General features: G+C 31.3%; 2 protein-coding genes across 3 annotated transcripts in view; one reads left to right on the plus strand and one right to left on the minus strand.

Annotated features, from left to right (window-relative positions):
* LOC144838573 (rab GTPase-activating protein 1-like) overlaps window positions 1-19,349 on the plus strand; it is a 50,065-nt gene that overhangs the window by 7,775 nt on the left and 22,941 nt on the right. Inside the window, exons 4-10 of the mRNA XM_078693988.1 lie at window positions 677-857; window positions 5,297-5,571; window positions 5,824-5,890; window positions 8,042-8,144; window positions 8,700-8,863; window positions 10,452-10,617; window positions 13,256-13,500. Of these exons, the coding sequence (XP_078550114.1) occupies window positions 677-857; window positions 5,297-5,571; window positions 5,824-5,890; window positions 8,042-8,144; window positions 8,700-8,863; window positions 10,452-10,617; window positions 13,256-13,500 (1,201 nt within the window). The remainder of the gene's footprint in view (window positions 1-676; window positions 858-5,296; window positions 5,572-5,823; window positions 5,891-8,041; window positions 8,145-8,699; window positions 8,864-10,451; window positions 10,618-13,255; window positions 13,501-19,349) is intronic.
* Window positions 14,460-19,041, minus strand: LOC144838574 (G-protein coupled receptor 52-like). 2 transcript variants are annotated; one of them, XM_078693989.1, is made up of 2 exons: window positions 18,921-19,041; window positions 14,460-15,804 (listed from the first exon to the last, which is right to left on the minus strand). In XM_078693989.1, exon 2 carries the CDS (start codon window positions 15,633-15,635, stop codon window positions 14,598-14,600), a length of 1,038 nt encoding a protein of 345 aa, XP_078550115.1. In that variant the 5' UTR covers window positions 15,636-15,804; window positions 18,921-19,041; the 3' UTR covers window positions 14,460-14,597. The 2 variants fall into 2 exon arrangements, with proteins under 2 accessions (XP_078550115.1, XP_078550116.1); XM_078693990.1 differs by lacking the exon at window positions 18,921-19,041 and adding an exon at window positions 16,065-16,174.

The raw sequence follows: 19,349 nt of genomic DNA on the forward strand, positions 1-19,349 counted from the left end.
TACAATAATATGTAGTGGAATTTTGTAAAAATCACAATTAACCAGCCCGGTAGTCTACTGTAACAAATAAAATGTTAAAACCCAAGCCATGATAGGGCCACCAATGCTTTATTCCTCTACATTATTCCATTAGTTTAAGTTGAGGCCTTTTATTTGATGGGAAGGCTCAAGATACCAAATTTGCTTCTAAAACCTTCTCCATGGTTCAAGTACTTCTCAGTCTCTCTTTAATGTTCTTGTTGATGAGAGTGCGTGTACTTTTCCATCATGTTAGGATTAAAGTAAAGAGCTTGTCTTCAATTTCAAACATAGAGAGAACAAGGAAATTACACATTATCTTGTTAATTGTGGATGAGAATGCATTAGTACATTAACAACATTCGGTAACTGATACTGACTAATTGATAGACGACAGTTTATAATAAAAATGGAAAGGACAGATGTAGCTATACTTTAATAAAGTCTTCTAATAATAGTACATGCATTTGTGTAAGGTGTACCTTATTAGATTTATTCTGTTTCTTAAAATACTATAAAACCAAAATAATTATACGAAAGAAAGTGCATATTTAGCAAGATATTGATATGATAATAACCTTGTCGTGACACATAAACCACTCTATAATATAAAACAATGTTTTATAATCAAATTTTCCTGTTTTTGATATATTTGCAGGTTATTAGAGCCTGATGGTAAAGCTGAGATTGCGCATTACCGCGTTACACGTATCCTTTTCTGTTGCCGTGGCCAAGCCGATGGCGAGGAGATGGACTGCTTCGCATTCACATGCAGCTACGGAACACGAGACTCACAGTTTTTTCAGTGCCATGTTTTCAGATGTGAGATTCCAGAAGCGGTAGGTTATTTTAACGTATGGTAGAATATTATAGGGACATATTTTTTCTATGGTCTCTATGCTGTCTATATTGTTTTCTCCTTTATTTCATCACATATCCAATAATAATAATATACTACATTAACACTAAATAGAATCCTTTCTTGAGGACATTTATTTTTTTAAAATTCAATTCAAAAGACATTTATTTTCGTCCAAGACAATAAGTGAGAAAAAAAAACAATAATGATAGATAGAGATTGTTGTATAAAAAGTAATGGACAAAGGCAAAATCCAAAGAAGATGAAAATTGTATGGCAGGATTGCCTTGAAAAACAAACAAGGGGATATAGATGTTTTTACAGCCAATCAGGGACACTATTATTAAGAGGAATCTTTTTTGGGTTAATAGAAGATGTCCCCTTGATAGAAAAAGTTTTTGGTGTACAAACCGTATCAATTTTTTTATGTCTTTGCACATGTGGCCAAGGATTACCAATAGTAAATTAATCACTGTCCTATTAAATAGGTGGTAATCCCCCTGATACAGGGGCTATTGTGTGAACCAGTTGCATTTTTCATTAACCTTAAATGTTGAAACATTTATTTATACATTCTAAGGTGAATCATGCTAAATATATTATAGACAACAAATTGGCTTTCAACAGTGTGGAGCTATAAATCAATAATATAACCCTCTAGAGAACAATTCTCTTTCAATAAAGTTTATTAGAATGTGTTTCATTCGTGCCATTTCCATTTTCATGTTAAGATATTTATAATTATTTTGACAGCTTTTCACAACTCTCTCTATAAGCTTGTTCTAAAATCGTACAGATAATTAGCATGAACCTTGCTCTTTCGTTATTAATATTCTTAAAATTATCTAAAAACATTTTTTTGTAAGGTTTCATCAATTTTATAGATATTGAACAAAGGTTAAAAATTTAAAACATAACATAGACATACAATATGAACAATATCAAACTCTAAAACTATCCCAGCTCAAAAATGGAGAGGAATTGTCAATATGGCTGCAGAAATTGCCCAATCAGATACACCAGTTTTTAAGTCATCACCACTATAAGCCTTCTGTTGTAACATAAAAAGATAATTCTGCGCATGCTTAGAATGATCTTTTTCTTTTTCTCAATAGATGCGCAGCGCTTCATGAAAGTAAAAAAGTCACTATTATGTCTATGGAACCCACCAATCTACTACAATATGCTAGCAGTACTGTACATAATAAAATTGTCTAAATTTTAATTACTATTGCTTATGCATTCCTGTATTAGGTGGCTTTGATAGCTAGATTAAATATTCATGACCAATTCTTTTTATAGTGCTATTTATAGAAAGTAGCCAAGACAATTTCTTGGTGATCTGTCTAAAATAGAATATTTATTGCACTAGTAATTCAACCATAGATATTATTTATAAGCTAATGACATCTTTGAACAGATAAGGTGGCCTGCTCGTGATTGCCTCACTTTCCTCTTATAATGATAATTACTTTTATTAGTCCAGAACAAAAGAGATTCGAGCTGGGATCTGGTGACTCACTGTAGCTGTGGGAGCATTGCCACCCGACACTAACTATACATTAAAGAATCTTTCACATCTGCTCCGGTCCAGCTCCAGTTCAGTGGCCGTATTCACCATTCACACTTAGGCTAAGGGAAACACTTATCTATCTCCTATCTATTAAAGTGAATAAAATTTAAGGGATACAAATATGTATTAAGTTAAGTGCAATACTTAATATTTAAGGGAAATATCTTAATTAAGTGTGATTGGTGATTGGTTTGCATCAGATTGCGTGTAAAGCAACTTTCATGATACAAAACTATCAAGCAAAAAGATTAGCGCATATCTGTGTGGCAAATAAAAAGAAAGAAATTCCATCATTATATTTACCATATTATGATGATTTATTCAAATTATGATGATTGAAAATGATGAAAATCAATTTTTACTACTATTTTAAATTCAACTTTTATTAAACCTGTCTGTTACCTGGATAAAAATCATAACAAAATATTGAAATACATATTTCAGCATTATTAATCAACAATTTTAGAATGATATTTTTAGAAATATTCTGTCTCTTGGCTATGTTTGAAATCGAAACTTTGGGAATAAAAATTGGCGAATGTGACATGCATCTGTGTTTTTTATGCATGCTACAATTAATAATTAATATTAAGTTTACAGTTACTCGTGGAATGTTTTAAGATTTAGCATTAGTCATACGTTGAGATTGTCTGAAAATTGTAATAATGGTAGATATTTATTATCTACAGTATCAGTCTTCAAGTAGGTTCTATGTATTTTCTGTGCAAAATATGATGTCTTGTGCAAGGATTATAACTTGTGATCAATGAAGATGATGAATAGATATTGATTGTCTAAAGGTTTTTATGTTTATATTCTGTGCTTGGTTTACTGTAGTATATATTAGTTGAAGAGACATATTTGATGTCAGGATTTTTAGGCATGTTTCATTTAATCTACCAAGGCAGATCCAGAAATTGTTTTACTGAGAGGAGCACTAATACACACTAGTCTGTGAAAAATAGAAGATACTGTAGTATTAGTTCATAATTTTATTTTAGCTATCAAAAGTGCTACCCTTCATCCCTGGTTACTGAAGGATTTACTAGTAATCATGTTTTTTCTCACCCATCCCTAGACGTCTCGAGCTACTCATGGGTTATACTGGATATTAGTCCAAGTGTGAGGCTGTCTGTTACCTTTAGTAAGGCTAGGTTCGCACTGAGTTTCATGAAATTAACATTTTACAACTGATAGTAGTTAGGTTAGGTACTAGTACTGTAGGTAGGGGTTGTAACATCAAATTGGTGTGTGCAATGTTGGTTAAATCACTGCATGTGGTTTTATGCTTATTCTCTGCCTAAGACAGTAAAGCTTGGTTCCTACTTGGATGCAATGCAAGGACATAAGCGTGCCGCAGGTAATTTAACCAATCACAACGCGATGTATTATTCAAACTGACTCGTGATTGGTCAACTCACTTCCATTGTGTTGCGGCCTAGTGGGAACCAAGCTTGACTGCATTCTGTGTTTTTATAACATATTTTGGTAAAAATTCTTTTCACCAAGTTGACAATTCTGTCGATTTAATTTTTTTTTATTTACACGCTTATGTTTTCAGAAGATGTCGGGAGGTTATGCAACTAATAAGGTAAATAGAGGGCAGCAAACACAACAAAACCAAATTTTTATTTGCAGCATGTACTTTTAAATCACTAATTTCAAAGCTCTTGTTTTAGCAGCCTTCCATAACAATTAATTTTATTTTTTTAATAATTTTTTATAACAGACTTAGTCTAGGTTCTAGATGATGATTCAGCGTAAATATGCTTTAAAAACATTTTGTCACACATGGCTTGTTCATATTTATACTAGAGCTAGAATCACTAATTCGGTACAACAAATTTTTTATTTTTATTTTGATTGAATAAAATAAAAATAAAAATTGATTGAGTAATATAAAACAAAAGAGAGGTTATTACAATTCAAGTGGTGAAACAAATAAGCTTATAGAAAGCAAATTATTTTCCGTATATACAGATAGTTTAGCAAAAAAATGTTTGGTTGAAACAAATTTGTTTTATCAATTTTTTTTTCAATCCCTGCCGTAAAAACATGCAAACAATTTTATATATTTTTATTTTAGTCTGGGGTGGGGATAATAATTTCAATAGAATAGCTTCTGCATGCAAATGAGAACGAAATCACTGTAGCATAATAATAATAATTGCACTCAATGGGTTTTTTGTCAACTGAACATTTCTACTCCTCACTGACTACATGATTGTGCCATAGTTTACTGTAGGCCTATGTACTTGGTGGTATATTTTTCAACAGATATGTATCCCAGTTGAACCAACAGTCATTTCAAACGTGCAATGGTTGGTTGGTACGAATTTGGTTTCTTTAATTTGTGTTCAATCATTGTTTAGCAGTAATTTAAAAACTAAATACGTAAGAAGGAAAGTTTGAACATCTCTCTAGTTTAAGTTATTTTTCATTTAAATCTGTAGACTTCCATCTAACACATTTTTATTGGGTATATTTTTGTTTTTGTATTGCCAAAAGATTCTTTAATTTTGTTTTATTTGGTTGGATATTTCATTTTATTTGTTTAGCATTTTCATTTTAACAATTGGTTTAAAAGTCATTGCATTAATCTACTAATCAGTTAATTTTCTCTACAGTTTCACAAGAGAGTGTTTTCTTTGCAGTTGTACTATAGAGGGAGTCCTTTGATATTATAAATTGGAAGTGTCCGATATTTAACCTTCATTTATTTAAAGATAATGATTAAGATTAAACAAGATTTGAACTCATCACTGCAACAAAAAATGGGCATAAATAATAGGATTTCTTACAATGAAGATCACCTAATGATGTACTATTCTTTACATGTTTTGTAGGTGCACAAGATTTTACAATGTTTTGGTTTGGCGTTCCGACGTGTACCAAGAAGCCCAGACGTAATGGACTCATCCATATCAACATTCCCATTGACTCCAAGTGAGCCGCTTCTCAGTTTTGTCATTCCAGTCACGCTAGATATTAAGGAAGATGACGGCAAAGGTGGCTTCACTCATGTTCCACGAGAAAAGAAATGCTTCAAGTTACGGCAGAATCTAAAAAAAGAAGTGATCATTACGATCCATCATAGAGACAGACCATTGCCAATCGAAAGGTATGTTACTTTATGTATAAAGACTTTACATAGACTTTTTGAAATGATTTTAAATTATGCAATTTACCTGTAATTCAGGTTATAACTTATTGTACCACAGCAAAAACTACTAGCACAAAAAAATCTAACTAGAAAAATGAGCAACCCAACTAAAGATTTACTTTATTTGACAAATGCGGAAGTACAGTTACTTTGCAATCACATACACTTTCATATGAGACATCACTTTACTTTCACTTATGGTTTTTGTAGATGTTTTGGACTCCTCATCAGCCCAGGTCGAGATGTACCAGACAGGCATATGCATCTACTAGATATGGTAAATACTATAAATCAGATGATGAGTTCTGGTGTGGATTTAGTGAGGATACAGACAGTAGAGTGTGCTCATCTTGATTACAACATAATACTGTTCAGAACATGAATTACATTTACATGAATTTATAACCCAAGTTTAAGCATCAATACAATACAATACAGACCTCCCACCTCTCCTGATAATAGCCGGAGTCTCTTAATATTTCGAGTCACCTCCTGCTCTCCTGCTAAAATAATTTCTAGTAAACTCTAGATATTGATAAGAAAATAGAAAAGATACGAATATCGGTATGTAAGATGTTTTTAATTAATGCATGCATTGTTTTATTAGTGAAATAATGAGTTGGCACTGCATTTTTGCCTTTGGCATGCCTGACGTACCCATGTTTACAATTACATATGCCAAGATCTTTAGGTTTTTCATAGCACCCTCTATTGTTTAATGTATTATTATAGCGTCTTCTATATATATAGTTTAATAAAACCTCCCGATATTTCATTTTTTCAAGTTGGTAGGTCTTTTAACAAAATACCTCTTTAAGAAAGTATCTCTCGTAATAAACAGAGAAGGGGGTGGGGAAGACAAGGTCTCACTCCCAGCCAAGAAATCTATGATGTTACTGTAGGTGATTGAATTCACTAGAATTGCTCTAGAAAGCTGGAGCTACCAGGACCCTTTGCTGAATCTGTAATTAATTACTTCGCTCCTCTAATTATCCCACCCGACTTTTCGTTCCACGATCTAATCGGAAAGCTGGGGACAATGCTTTTTCTGTCACCGCTCTGCGGATCTGGAACACGCTACCTGTCGATTTGAGAGGAGCGAATTCGGCACCTCTATTTAAACATCAACTTAAAACTTTTTAATTAATTACTAAGTATTGTTAGGCGCTCTGTTCTTTGTAGGGCGCCACATAAAAACTTGTATAGAATAGAATAGAATTAATGATTAAAATAATTTGATAATGATTGTGATTTGATGTTAATTATGGATAGTAGTATTAGATGCTTGAATGATATGTTGGTTGTCAAGTGTGAGTTTAGATAGTTAGAATTAGCATTATCACATACCAGCACTTAAGTAGTGTAGATGGTTGTTGACGTTTTAGAAGTTGGATATCTATTTCATGACTGCAAGGTTAATAACATGATAAATGCTAGTTATTATTGTATACGAAGCTAAACATTAATTCTAAGATCAAGAGACCATTTCTAAAGTCACAAAGAAATTAAGATGAAAAATGATTGATTCGAACCAACATTTTTAAAAACAATAATATGCCTCGTCCAATAACTCAACTATGAATACCAACAACATTTTATTCATTTGTTGTTTTAATTTTAATATTTTTAAGCTCTGTCTACACTATCAAAGTTTATGGGAGAAAACAAATGTGATGTGCCCATCAACTTTTCACTCCACTTCTCATTATTTACTTTAGAAACAAACCATTTACTCCAAATAAAGACATGGAATGCATAGAGAATTTAACCGTTTGATGATTTGATAAGTTTCATTTTTAAACTACAGTATCATCATCAGCAGACTGAAAGTCGTACTCACAAGGCCTCTTCCAACTAGTGTCATCTTTTTCTGCTGATGTCCCTGTTGATTGAACTATCTTTCTCCCCAGCCCTCATTCTTCCCCATTTTCATCTTGTCTCTATTTGGTTACCAAACTGACAAGCACTCGCTTCTTTTAGTATACTGTTAAATATTGTAAATATAATTGTGAAATAGATATGTACTTCTACTTCCTCTGTTTTTTTTTTTTGCACTTTTAATAAGTATCTTTTAGTTAGTTTAAGGAAGGATACTAAATCTTATTTCCTGGTTATTCTGTACTATTTAAGAGTTTGGTTTCATAGTGGGTATTCTACAGTATAAATACTAACGTTTCTTTTTACATTTAACATAAAAAAGTGTGACGTTCCCATATATGGTAGTCATATGCCCATATAATGGGCACATCACATATTTTTGTTACATAAAGTTTGCTAGTGAAATAGATATGTACTTCTATGAACTTGTATATTTGCCCTTAGTTGTCATGTTTTCTTATCCCTTCTAGAGTCATTCCTCCTTTCTGTTACATCTTTTCCTGTTTTCCATACATAAAGCATAAATGTATGACGCTATTTTAACTTGCAGGTTTCGATGAAGCAAAGTAGTGACGCTAAATCATACCAACTTAAGAGTTACTGGCACCCAACACAGCAAGAATTTGAAATCTTAAACACAGAGACACCGCAAGGTAAAATACTTTGTATGTTACAAAGGACTGTCTTCCACAAATTTGCAGGAATTACTATGTAACATAATATGGCAGACTAGACTCTATTCACACCAAAAATTCTTGAAACTGTACATTACCCACTTGTGAATGGGTTTGAAAAGATACAAATCTATCATATATTTGATCTATTTTGGTGTTTGATTACGTCGCTTTAGATGCTAACTTTGTGGTTATGCTTTTTCCTCTTAATAAAGGAAGTAGAGTCAAAAAAATATTTTCCAGTTTCCTATTCATTGTTTCTCTTTTATTATATACAGTAATGTTATAGTAATTAAATATATTTTTTTAAATAATGAAATACGAAAAAATTATTAATTTTACATATGTAGATGCTTCACATTGATTAAATAAAGTATTGAATTTAAATATTTTATTGTATTTCAATGAAATCTTTTCAAGTTTTTGATTCAATTCACCTTGGAATTTATTCTGTATTTCCTTTGTTTCCTCTATCCTCTATAAAATAGCAAAAATACCAATATAAATGCTGGCAACACTTGTTCTGTTTTCTAGGCTACGTGTACATGACTGTAGCTGTTGACTTAGTGATAGCTGGAATTCAAGAACCGGTACGGTTCATAATTGAAACACGCGTACGGATATATCAACAAAATGAACGATTCTGGTACTTCAGTAAAAAGCCTATACGAGAAACATTTTATCTTGAGCTAGAACAGGTAAAACACATTGTGAATAACAAGTTTTTTTATTTTATATAATTAATTAGTATTATATAAAATCCAAAGGCAAATTACTGAAAATATGACAATGCTGTGGGTACTTCTGGATCTCAATGGGGATAAAACATAAAATAAGGAAAACAATAAAGTAAAACAGAAATATTTGCAGAGCTTTTGGGAAACTCTAGCCCTGTGTTAGTGTGTGTTAGTGCAAGTGTTATATAAAATAATATATTGACAATCTTAGGAGAAGTTTGTTTGTTTATTTGGTTTCTCTACACTTAATTTATTTTTATTTTTTTTATCAAAACCAACAGTGATAATTACCGCCACTAACAGGTTTGAAACATAAAACAATACATCAAAAATAGTTAACAATAACATACAGATATAAATATGTAAAAACATAGATCAGCATGCCATAAACAATTTCAATTTAAAATGTATATTAAAAAACAGGTTATGCAGGCTGTTCAAGAAGTGAACACATAATTTTCCTCTTAAAATAACCAACATTGAATACTAGTACTAGTAATAATGATAGAATGCAAAGAAGTGTGGATGGAGATCAAAATAAGTTATAGATTGCTATTTACAATACTATTTATTCATTTACTGTATTATCATGATTATATATAATTGCACATGTATAACTCTTATGAATGAATGTATGAGATTCATAGAAACACTTGTATAATAACACAATAGATACCCAGCTTAAAATCATCAATCAGATTTAGTAAAAGATGTGAAAGGATGTAATTATAAAAAGTGTTTGATTTCATTATTTTACCAATTTGCTTTACGATTCGCTTCTTGCATGACAGATCTTTCTGTTTATCTTGACATTAGATTTATTTTTAAGTATATTTTACTAGTTATGATGTATAAATCATTCATAAATCCATAATTTAACTGGGTGATATAGGTTATGTTCCCAGTATCAACTGTTTGTAAGGCAAAGAAAAGAAAGTGAAAACCTTTTGTTGATTATTTTGTGAAAACATTCAATTGAAACATATTGTTTTTATTCTTTAGATATTTAGGCAAATTGCTAAGGATAACTAAATGAGCAAATTCATTTACTCTGTCTCTCTCTCTTAGTCCGGTGGTGCAAATTGTTCTGCTAATAGTCATTATGATTCTGCTGATCCTTGTCCAATCCTTTACTATCCTTCTTAAAGGTGGCATTCTTTCACAGGACAAATATACAGAAGATGGTTAAAATAAAGTCTTAAATAAGTCTTTGAAAGTGGAAAAAAACAAACAGAATTTGATCCTAAGATTCTTGAATCGGTAGCTAAGCATCTTTTCCATCAAACTACAACACTAATGCTCTATTTAACAAACAATTTTTTAATCCAAAAAGTCCAAAATATCAACTAAACTGTTGTTACGTTTTTTAATGCATTTTGTCATGTTAGTGATCAAAATATGTTTTAATTATTGGTCAATAGTTTGCTTAATTAAGTGTCATTTTTGTTAAATAAGTGGTTGTTGATTATTCCACATTATTTCTTTTACATTTTCCACAAAAAAGTAACTATTCATTTGATCTTTAAAAAATGATTATAAATTTTTTCAGACACAAATTGGCGGAATGATTGAGAGTGATATTCAGTACAGGGTTCAGAGTTTAGAAAGCGAGACACAACGGGTTAAGAAACAAAGTTTACCGTCATCACCAGCAAACAGCGCAAAAATGGCACAAACACCAGATAGTCTATGCTCGTTTGCAGAAGATGAAACAGGTTCGTAATTCTGTCTACTTTCAGTCTTTGGCTTCATTGCTAAAGTGCCTACTCTGTAACAGAAGCCTTTTACCGGTTTTTTTTTGCCATCTTTTTGAATAATAGAGCTTCTTGTTTTCTGTAATTTATCAAATAAAACATAATAACTAGTAACTGCCAGTAATAGTTAAACTGAAACTGTATTTTTTTTTCCAATTTAATATTGTAGATCGATTATTAAACCAGTTTTGGTTTTGTCATGATACATTATAGATAATATTAATTTTCTTTTGGCTTCCTATAAATGAAAGACGATTTATAGAGATTCAAAGTAGTTCATGTCCAATAGCTTAGATTCGTATACCTTGATTCTCAAATTTCATTTTGTATGTTTTCTTTATTTTTTATGTCGGGAATACAATAATATTCAATCATAAATTTCAATAATGTTAAATATTCTCATTATCGTAGGCATAATTCTGTTTAATTTAGAATAGTAATGATTGAATATAGTGTAATAAAATGTAATATTATAGTTTGAGGCATAACTTCAAAAGATTAGGTTTACAAAAATGTTTTTCAGTCTAATGATCATCAATTGTTCGATTTATCTAATGACTGCATTTGAGATCCATTACAATTTCTAGTATTGAACATCCACAAGCGATTAGTATTTAGGCAACACATTTAAATATTGATTATCATGGTTGATAAACTAAAGAGCACAGCATAGCCCTCAGTGGCTTTATGGAACGCTACTAAAGTATGGAAGACCACAGCATAACTATACTAAATATATACTAAAACAAATTCTTGAAAGAAAATAGGCAGACTGACATTAGCATGGTGTGCACAGGCAACCATGAGTGGCATACCTCAATTTGTTATGTGCTATGTAGAAATCATCCTACTTGGAGATGATGGTACATATTCTGCCTGTAATCCATCATCCTTAGACTATTAGTATAAATATTAAATCACAGTGTTTGTTATGGTCTTAGAAAATGCCAAATTGAGTAATGGATGTTTATGCATGTCTGCTCTACTACTGCTAACTACTGTCAAAATCAGTCATTAAAGCATGTACTGGTGTAAGACTGAAGTTAATAATCACATGTATAAGTAAACATTATTAGTGCAAGTAAACAAACGCGTTCACACATTTATGTACAGAACTAGTGCTTCTAATTTGAACAGAACATTGTACATGTTGACTTTTCAGTTGATAGTCAGTCAAAATGTATAGGAAACATAAGTAGATTGATAGTGCATGCTGCACTCTGTTGTATTTAAAACAGGTATGGAAGTAGACAAACATGAGATTACTTTTTACAGATATACCTGTAGTAGGATAGCATTTTGAAAGCAATTTGGAAGCTGCAATAATGACTTTAAATGCAGTTTGTCTGATACAAGTACAACTCTTTTTGATTTTAGATTATTTATTTTTAAAATGTTTATTTCATGACCTATGACCTTTCATTGGAAGCCAAGCATGTAAATCACCAACCTACAGAGTGCCATTTCTTATTCACATTTTCATTTTTTTTTCTCAGCTGAAGAAATTACAAAACTTAGGTTTATAAATAAACAAGGTATAGAAAGAATTAGATTTGCCTTTATAAAAATTTGTTTTCCTTTTTGTTTCGTTTTTTTTTTTGCACTTTTATTAAGTATCTGTTAATTAGTTTAAGGAAGGATACTAAATCTTATTTCCTGGTTATTCTGTACTATTTAAAAGATTTAAGAGTTTGGTTTCATAGTGGGTATTCTACAGTATAATATACTAACGTTTCTTATTACATTTAACATACAAAAAAAGTGTGATGTTCCCAAATATGGTAGTGATATGCCCATATAATGGGAACATCACATTTTTTTGTTACATAAAATTTGCTAGTGTAGACAGAGCTTAAGTTGGCATTTGCACTCACTGTTACGGTGCAAGTTTTTGTATGTCTCTAAATAGAGACGTTTACTTCATTTAGAAAAGCACAGTGGCAGGAAACACTTCCAATTGGTAAATTGATTTGCAAGGATAAAATCATGAAGGAATTAATTACTGCATCATTAATATTGTGTATTTTATCCCTTGATTTTATCCTAGAAGAAGAAGAAGAAGAAGATTTTTATTTATTTTTTCAATATTAAAATAATTAAATTTAATATTTCTATCTGAACACCAGGGGCAACTTTAGAGGGTGTAGGTTAGATTCTATTGAGAAATACCAGCTTTTCTTAAGGAGAAATACACAATAAATCTCAACACATAATACCTGTAGGCTACTTTATGTAGGTAAATAAGGCATGCACTTAGAAACACTGGGTTATGTGGTAATTAGTTTATCCTTTTTTAACCTGTTTAAAGAGTAACAAGGACATTTTAAAGATGTTTTACAGATTTTAAAGCAAAAATTGTCCTGTATACAAATCATTTTTTTCTGTAAATTTCACTTTTCAAACTAAATACTAGCAGTGAATAGGACTGTTAAAGTTGTCTAGCTCTTAAAGATTTAATCCCCTCTTAAAAGAATCCCCTAGATATAAAAAAAACCTGCTACAGCCTTGGTATATCGGTACACTAAAAATAGTTTATTTTAAATAGAATAAAAATGGATAGACTGTATTTTGAAAAAAAATTATATATTGATATATTCAGATGATGATGAACCATTGCAGAGCGGGTCAGGCACTGTGGGTAAAGATTGTGCAGAAACAGTTCTTGTAAGCTGGGGAGAGCTACTGACCAAATGGCGTCAAGACCTAAACACTAGGCCTAAGCAACTGGTGCCACTTGTCCGTAAGGGAATACCGGAAGCACTGAGAGGTGAAGTGTGGCAACTACTTTGTGGATGTCACGACAATAAAGATATGCTAGAACATTATCGTCGTCTAATAGTAAAGGTAAGATTAAATTAATGTTTCTTTGCCTTATTTTACATTACATTACAAATGGACTGATATCAACACAATCATGTAATTACTTTATATAAAAGCAAACATAGATATGTTGAAGTGAAATAAAATATACCTTTTATTTCGTCTTAAAAGCACAGCATCAATCTTTTTAAATATTTAGTTGGATTTTGTTTTAGTAATTATGTACGGTAGATTTGCTAAAACACCGTAACACCACCGTACTATACTGGGCCAAAATCAAAGAAATGTTAATCAAATTTTGGATCGGTCAGTTTCCATCCTCAAAAAAAGTAGTTTTCATTGTGTTGCTTGATATCGTGAACATGTTGTTTAATTTCATTTTATAAGATGATCATTTTCAGCTTCTTAATTAGCTCTGACTGCTCCTTGAGTGTTTTTCCAATTTGTCCAACTTCAATTGAATTTTATGTGAATCTTATCATTTCAATTAAACATCTAACAATCTAAGTATAGGATTGCATAACTTCCATTTATTTCTAGTGCGTGATTACATTTCCATGTGATTCATTTCAAACCGCAAAAAGCTATCTTTAAAAAATATTTATTGTTAATGACTTTTTTTATGATGATTGTACTTTTTAATGAATCCTTCCAAGAAGTCTTTAAAGATTGTAATTTCTTGTTGGTATAAATCACATTGTAATCACTACCTGTATCTTTGTAACATGAACTCAACCATACTGACTGTAGGTTAGTGAACTTGGATTAGTCTTTGGTAACATAGTGTTAAAAAAGGTGTTATGTCAGTTTGCCAAGAAAGATGTAAATCATTGTTTAAAGCATAGCTCTGGGTTTAAAATGTCTATTTCATCTTTCATTCATCAATATAGTTCATACATTTTGTTTATTGACCAGTCTGAAATTGTTTCCAATACATTTTTGAGCATTAAATTTGATTGCAACAACAAATTTAGATTAAACGATGCCTTCACAAGATTGTATTTATTTATGGATACTGCACGATACATCAATTATTTTAACATTAAAAGTAGCATTAAATTAAAACAAGGTTTTATTGAATTAAATCATTTAAATAGAATATTTGTTATCAGAAAGATAACCTATACCCTGTTACAACATTTAGCGGTATGTTTTCTACAATAGTAAATACATTCATCTTTTATTGTCTTTAATAACGCTTTTAGACCAGCTTGGAACGATTTGTGACTTATACTATATATTAAGCAGTTTAAAAAACTATTAAAAATCCCCATCCATGCTGTTAAAAACGATACTAAGTTTGGTATATCAATGTTGGGTATAATTCCTTCTAAGATGCGTATTATTATGAATGGCAGCCACGTAAAATAGAATGCACTAACAATGACTAGGAATATCTTGGCTACGGCACGCTCTTGCACTTTACGATTAGATTCTCTGTCCGAAGTACCTGTCGAGTCATCCACAGAAAAATTTTCCATTTGCGTAATATGTTTTTTTACCTGACGTCGACACGCTTTGTAAATGTGATAGTAACAAAAGCTAGATATAACTATATTTGGAAAAACGAGAACGGATAAAACATAAAATGAAAATTGAACATCAATGTCCCATTGTAGTCGGCATTCATACGTGTAATCGTTAAATTCGTAATTGCCCCACCCGAACAACGATGGGCTGAATATAGCGACACTTAAAATCCACACGCTAACAGAAATCACTCTTGTACGTTTTTTAGTCATAATGTTGGTGTATTTGAGTGGTTTTGTCACGGCAATGTAACGATCGATGCTGATGCAGCCCAATGTCATGATGGAAACGCCAACTACAACAGTTAGGAAAAATCCTATAGCTTGACATAAATAAGTGTTGAGTTTCTCTCCAGTAAAAAGAGCATAAACCGAGAACAGACAGCTTATTCCAACCCCAAGATCAGCAATCGCTAAAGACGTGATGAAAACTGTGTTTGGATTCCTTAACGAGGGTGTGTAATGAAAAACAGTGATGACTATCAGGTTGCCACAAATTATCAGAATCATGGCTGTCAACACAAGAAAACTAACGAGTAAGCGTGTAGGTTTGAAATCGTTATTTGCGCTGTCATCGCTGATATTGGTGATATTACTGATATCGATGCTATCACTGTAGTTGTCGTACATAGTCGTCGACTTTCCAAAGTACTCTAAGCAATAGCAAGAAATTGATTTTGTGCATCTATAAATCAAATCTGGAAATCATTTTCAGGTCAAAATCTGGTGTTAATTTATCAGCATTGCATGACATTGGCTTGATAAAACATCTCCAAAAAGTACCATTAATCAGAATCTTCTGCAAAGAAAACAAAATTAAGATACTTAAAAAGGTCATCCAGAATAATAATTAACATTTTAAAACATTTATATTCAAAATTCCTGTTTTAAGGTAATGATTGGCTCAGACATTTTTAGTGATTTAACCAATGTGGATATAATCCCCAATTTCTTTAAAACAGAAACATTTTCAATAACTGGCAAAAAAATGGCAGCGTGAAAATACCGGTTTAAAACACCCTGGGGTTAGAACGCCACTTAACTAAATTTAACAGTTACCTTGAACGGATGATGTTTTTGACAATTATTTGAGAGCCCAAATTTAGCAAAAGCGGTTAGTCTAACAATTTTATTTTTTAAATCAACGTTTTTTTCAACGCTGCAGAAGAAACAGGAGCTTAGGTTCACCATTACAATAAGATTTCTCAGTGGTAGATTTATCAATTGTTTCCACAGTTGTTTTATACAGTAGCAGATGATGTGTAACCTTGACCTAAGCTAGTTCAAGTACTTAAAACAGGTCAATATTTAAATAATAACACTCTAAATTATAACCAGGTATTCCATATTTCCTTATTATTCATTCATGTTAGAGCCTGTTTCTGCTATGCACATTTCTTTGCAGCAGAAACAGGACAAATTTTCAATAACCAGTTAAATGGCAGCCTAAAAATAAAGGTTAACAGTGTGGTGGCTATCAAAACAAAAAACCACCATTGCACCACTGACATCCATGCCATTCCGACACACACATAAGTATTATAACCAGTATTAATTTTATTTTTAAGGACATTTAATTTAGTTGTTATTTGTTCTGTTTTAATTTGCATAGTTATTTCTAGCAGAAGAAACATGGAATTTGTTTTAACCTCAGTTTGTATTTGTTTTCCATGGTAAATTAAATCCAGTAAAGAGCAGTTTGTTTATTAAACTACAAACTTTATTGTTTTTTTTGTACTGTACAGTGAATAATAAATCAAGCTGATAATGGCTTATCAATGGGTAACCTTTAGTAGTAACTATAAATTTTACTGTATAAAGTGTAATACAGTCAACACTCCCAATACCGGACTCTCTCAAAACTGAAAACTCTGATACTAAAAACAGATTTTTCTTGAAACACAAGTTATCCTATTTTTTTTTTATTCGGACCCCAATGGAAACTAATTCTTTTAATTCTTAATTGGGTTGTCCTGAATCTATTCATCTTCATATATTTTCTTGATGTTTTATCATACAAATGTTATTTACTGTATATATAATATATGATGTATGGATTCGAAATAAAAACAACAAATAAAAACCCATTTAGCATACCAGACTTTTTAGAAAACAAGACATTACTGTAGTACGCCAAAACCAAGCATGTCAGGTATTGGGAGAGCCAATTCACTTGCTTTTTCTTTAGAAGTGTCATCTTAAGTAAAATGTACACTATAATAAATGTACAATTTTTTTGGTTATTGTGCATACAAATTATATTTTTTTTCTTTAGTCTAGACGTACTGTATGGACGCCACATAGCGATCCAGAGGTCGGTTATAATCCCACCTGAGAACAGCTTGCAAATTTTTTTTAATGAAAATATTTCCTTATTCAAAAGTGTATCGTACAAATATCATATTAATACTATATTCTTATAATGCAATATATCTTTTTATCAAAAAAAATATGAAATATTAATTTATTGGAGCATCCTACTTGCTCGCATGCTGAGATTGATTGACTTGCTCTATACCTTGTAAGGTGACGTAGTGTCAAAAGTCCCGGATTTTAAGAATCAACAGAGGATGTCATTACAGCTAAACAACAATAACGAAATCCAATTGTTTGTTTATCCCCATCTCTGTAAACTATCTGTAGAAAACCTACCAAACTCTACTACATTTATTGATGATTTTGAATTCTTTATCCACCTTGTTCCTTCCCATGTGAAGCGCCTTGATCAATTTGGAAAGGCGCTATACACAAGTATTATTATTATTATTTTCCCACCCAGTTGACAGCAATGAGTAGCGGTACACTACAGTATGTCAAAAGTATCCCCTCCCCTCCCCCACACAATTTTAAATTGTCTGAATAAAATGTACGAATGAACAATGCAGTGAAAGATGGGCATCACGGCCGTTAAGCATTAAGCTTCAGTTTCGACTTTACCTTTTACCTATAAAAGTAAAATTTAATTTTTAGTTAGAAGATTAATGTGTATTGACCATTTTTCATAACCAATGGACAGTATGCAGTTAAAACTGTTGAAATGGTAGTCTGTGCTGCTGTTCTTTGTTAAGTTAGCATTGTGCGTATCTTAAAAAGATTTAATCTTCCATAGTTTATTTAATACATTTTTGATCCAATATTTTCATGATCAATTGTCTGTCTTCAATGGTTTTTTCCTGTCCTTGATTTCACCGTTTAATAATGTAATGTAGTTTTATATCTTGTTATATTTCAATGTTTTAATATACAAATCTGGCACAATAAATTTTATTCTGGAATTCCATTTTAATTTTTTAATAAACTCAATTTTAATTTGCCCAATTCTACTGCCCTAAATTATTAAACTGAAAAAATAAATAATAATGTACTCAGAAACTGAGCAAAATACTTGGTAAAAATAGAAAAACAGAGGGCGTGCTATTTATTATTTCAGCCCATATTGAAGATATAAGCAAGATTTTAATAAGCATTTATGACATCATCAATATAATATCGATTTTTGTGAAAATCAATAGGCATGGTTTGTAATAAGTAAAACAGCAACAAAATTCAGGTTATTAAACTTAGAAACTATGGATGCTATCATTCAAACAAACAATTTTTAAAAACAAGCTCTCCACTCTCTTGAAACAATTTCAGTCATTCAGACATTTCGCTTTCCATGGTTTGTTCCCATATTTTACTGTTTTGGGCAGGATGGTTTAAAAACAAAGCAAGTACTATACATAGCAAAATTTTCCCTATAGTAAGATTGTAATATATTATACTGTATATATAAATCGTAATACAGACTACAGTGTTGCCAGTACTTGAAATCAGTCTCAAGTAGATTAATAAAATCAGTAATTATTAAGATGAACTACAGTAGTAGACCTACTGCAGTGTAATGCTGTACTTCAATATTCCTACAATACTTACCTTAAAATAAATATATACCTCCAAATATATCAATAAATAGCAGTAGTAATATTAGATAGCAGGCTAAGCCTAACAAAAACTGTTTAAATGTGGCTGTGTTTAATTCCTGTACAAAACTGAGCTATAACTGAAAATAAATGTCACAGATGACTAGTTTTACTTGCTTGTGAGAGAAGCCTTGACTTGATTTGTCAAAGGAGTTTTGTGGGCGGAGCTTACTAATTTGATTGACAGATTGATCATCCTACATTATAACATTATTTCAGGGGTTGTAACTTGTACATAATAACCTTAATGAATTGATATCAATAAATAAATAAATGTTTTCAGAAATCACGTACACTGCAGTGGTTATAAAATGTGTACTATTTATTTATCAACATTGAATATCAGTGTTACAGCATACAGCTACATTGTTATACTTTTATA

The sequence above is a fragment of the Antedon bifida genome, chromosome 3 (assembly GCF_963402885.1).
Source record: "Antedon bifida chromosome 3, ecAntBifi1.1, whole genome shotgun sequence".
Classification (NCBI taxonomy): Eukaryota; Metazoa; Echinodermata; class Crinoidea; order Comatulida; family Antedonidae; genus Antedon; species Antedon bifida.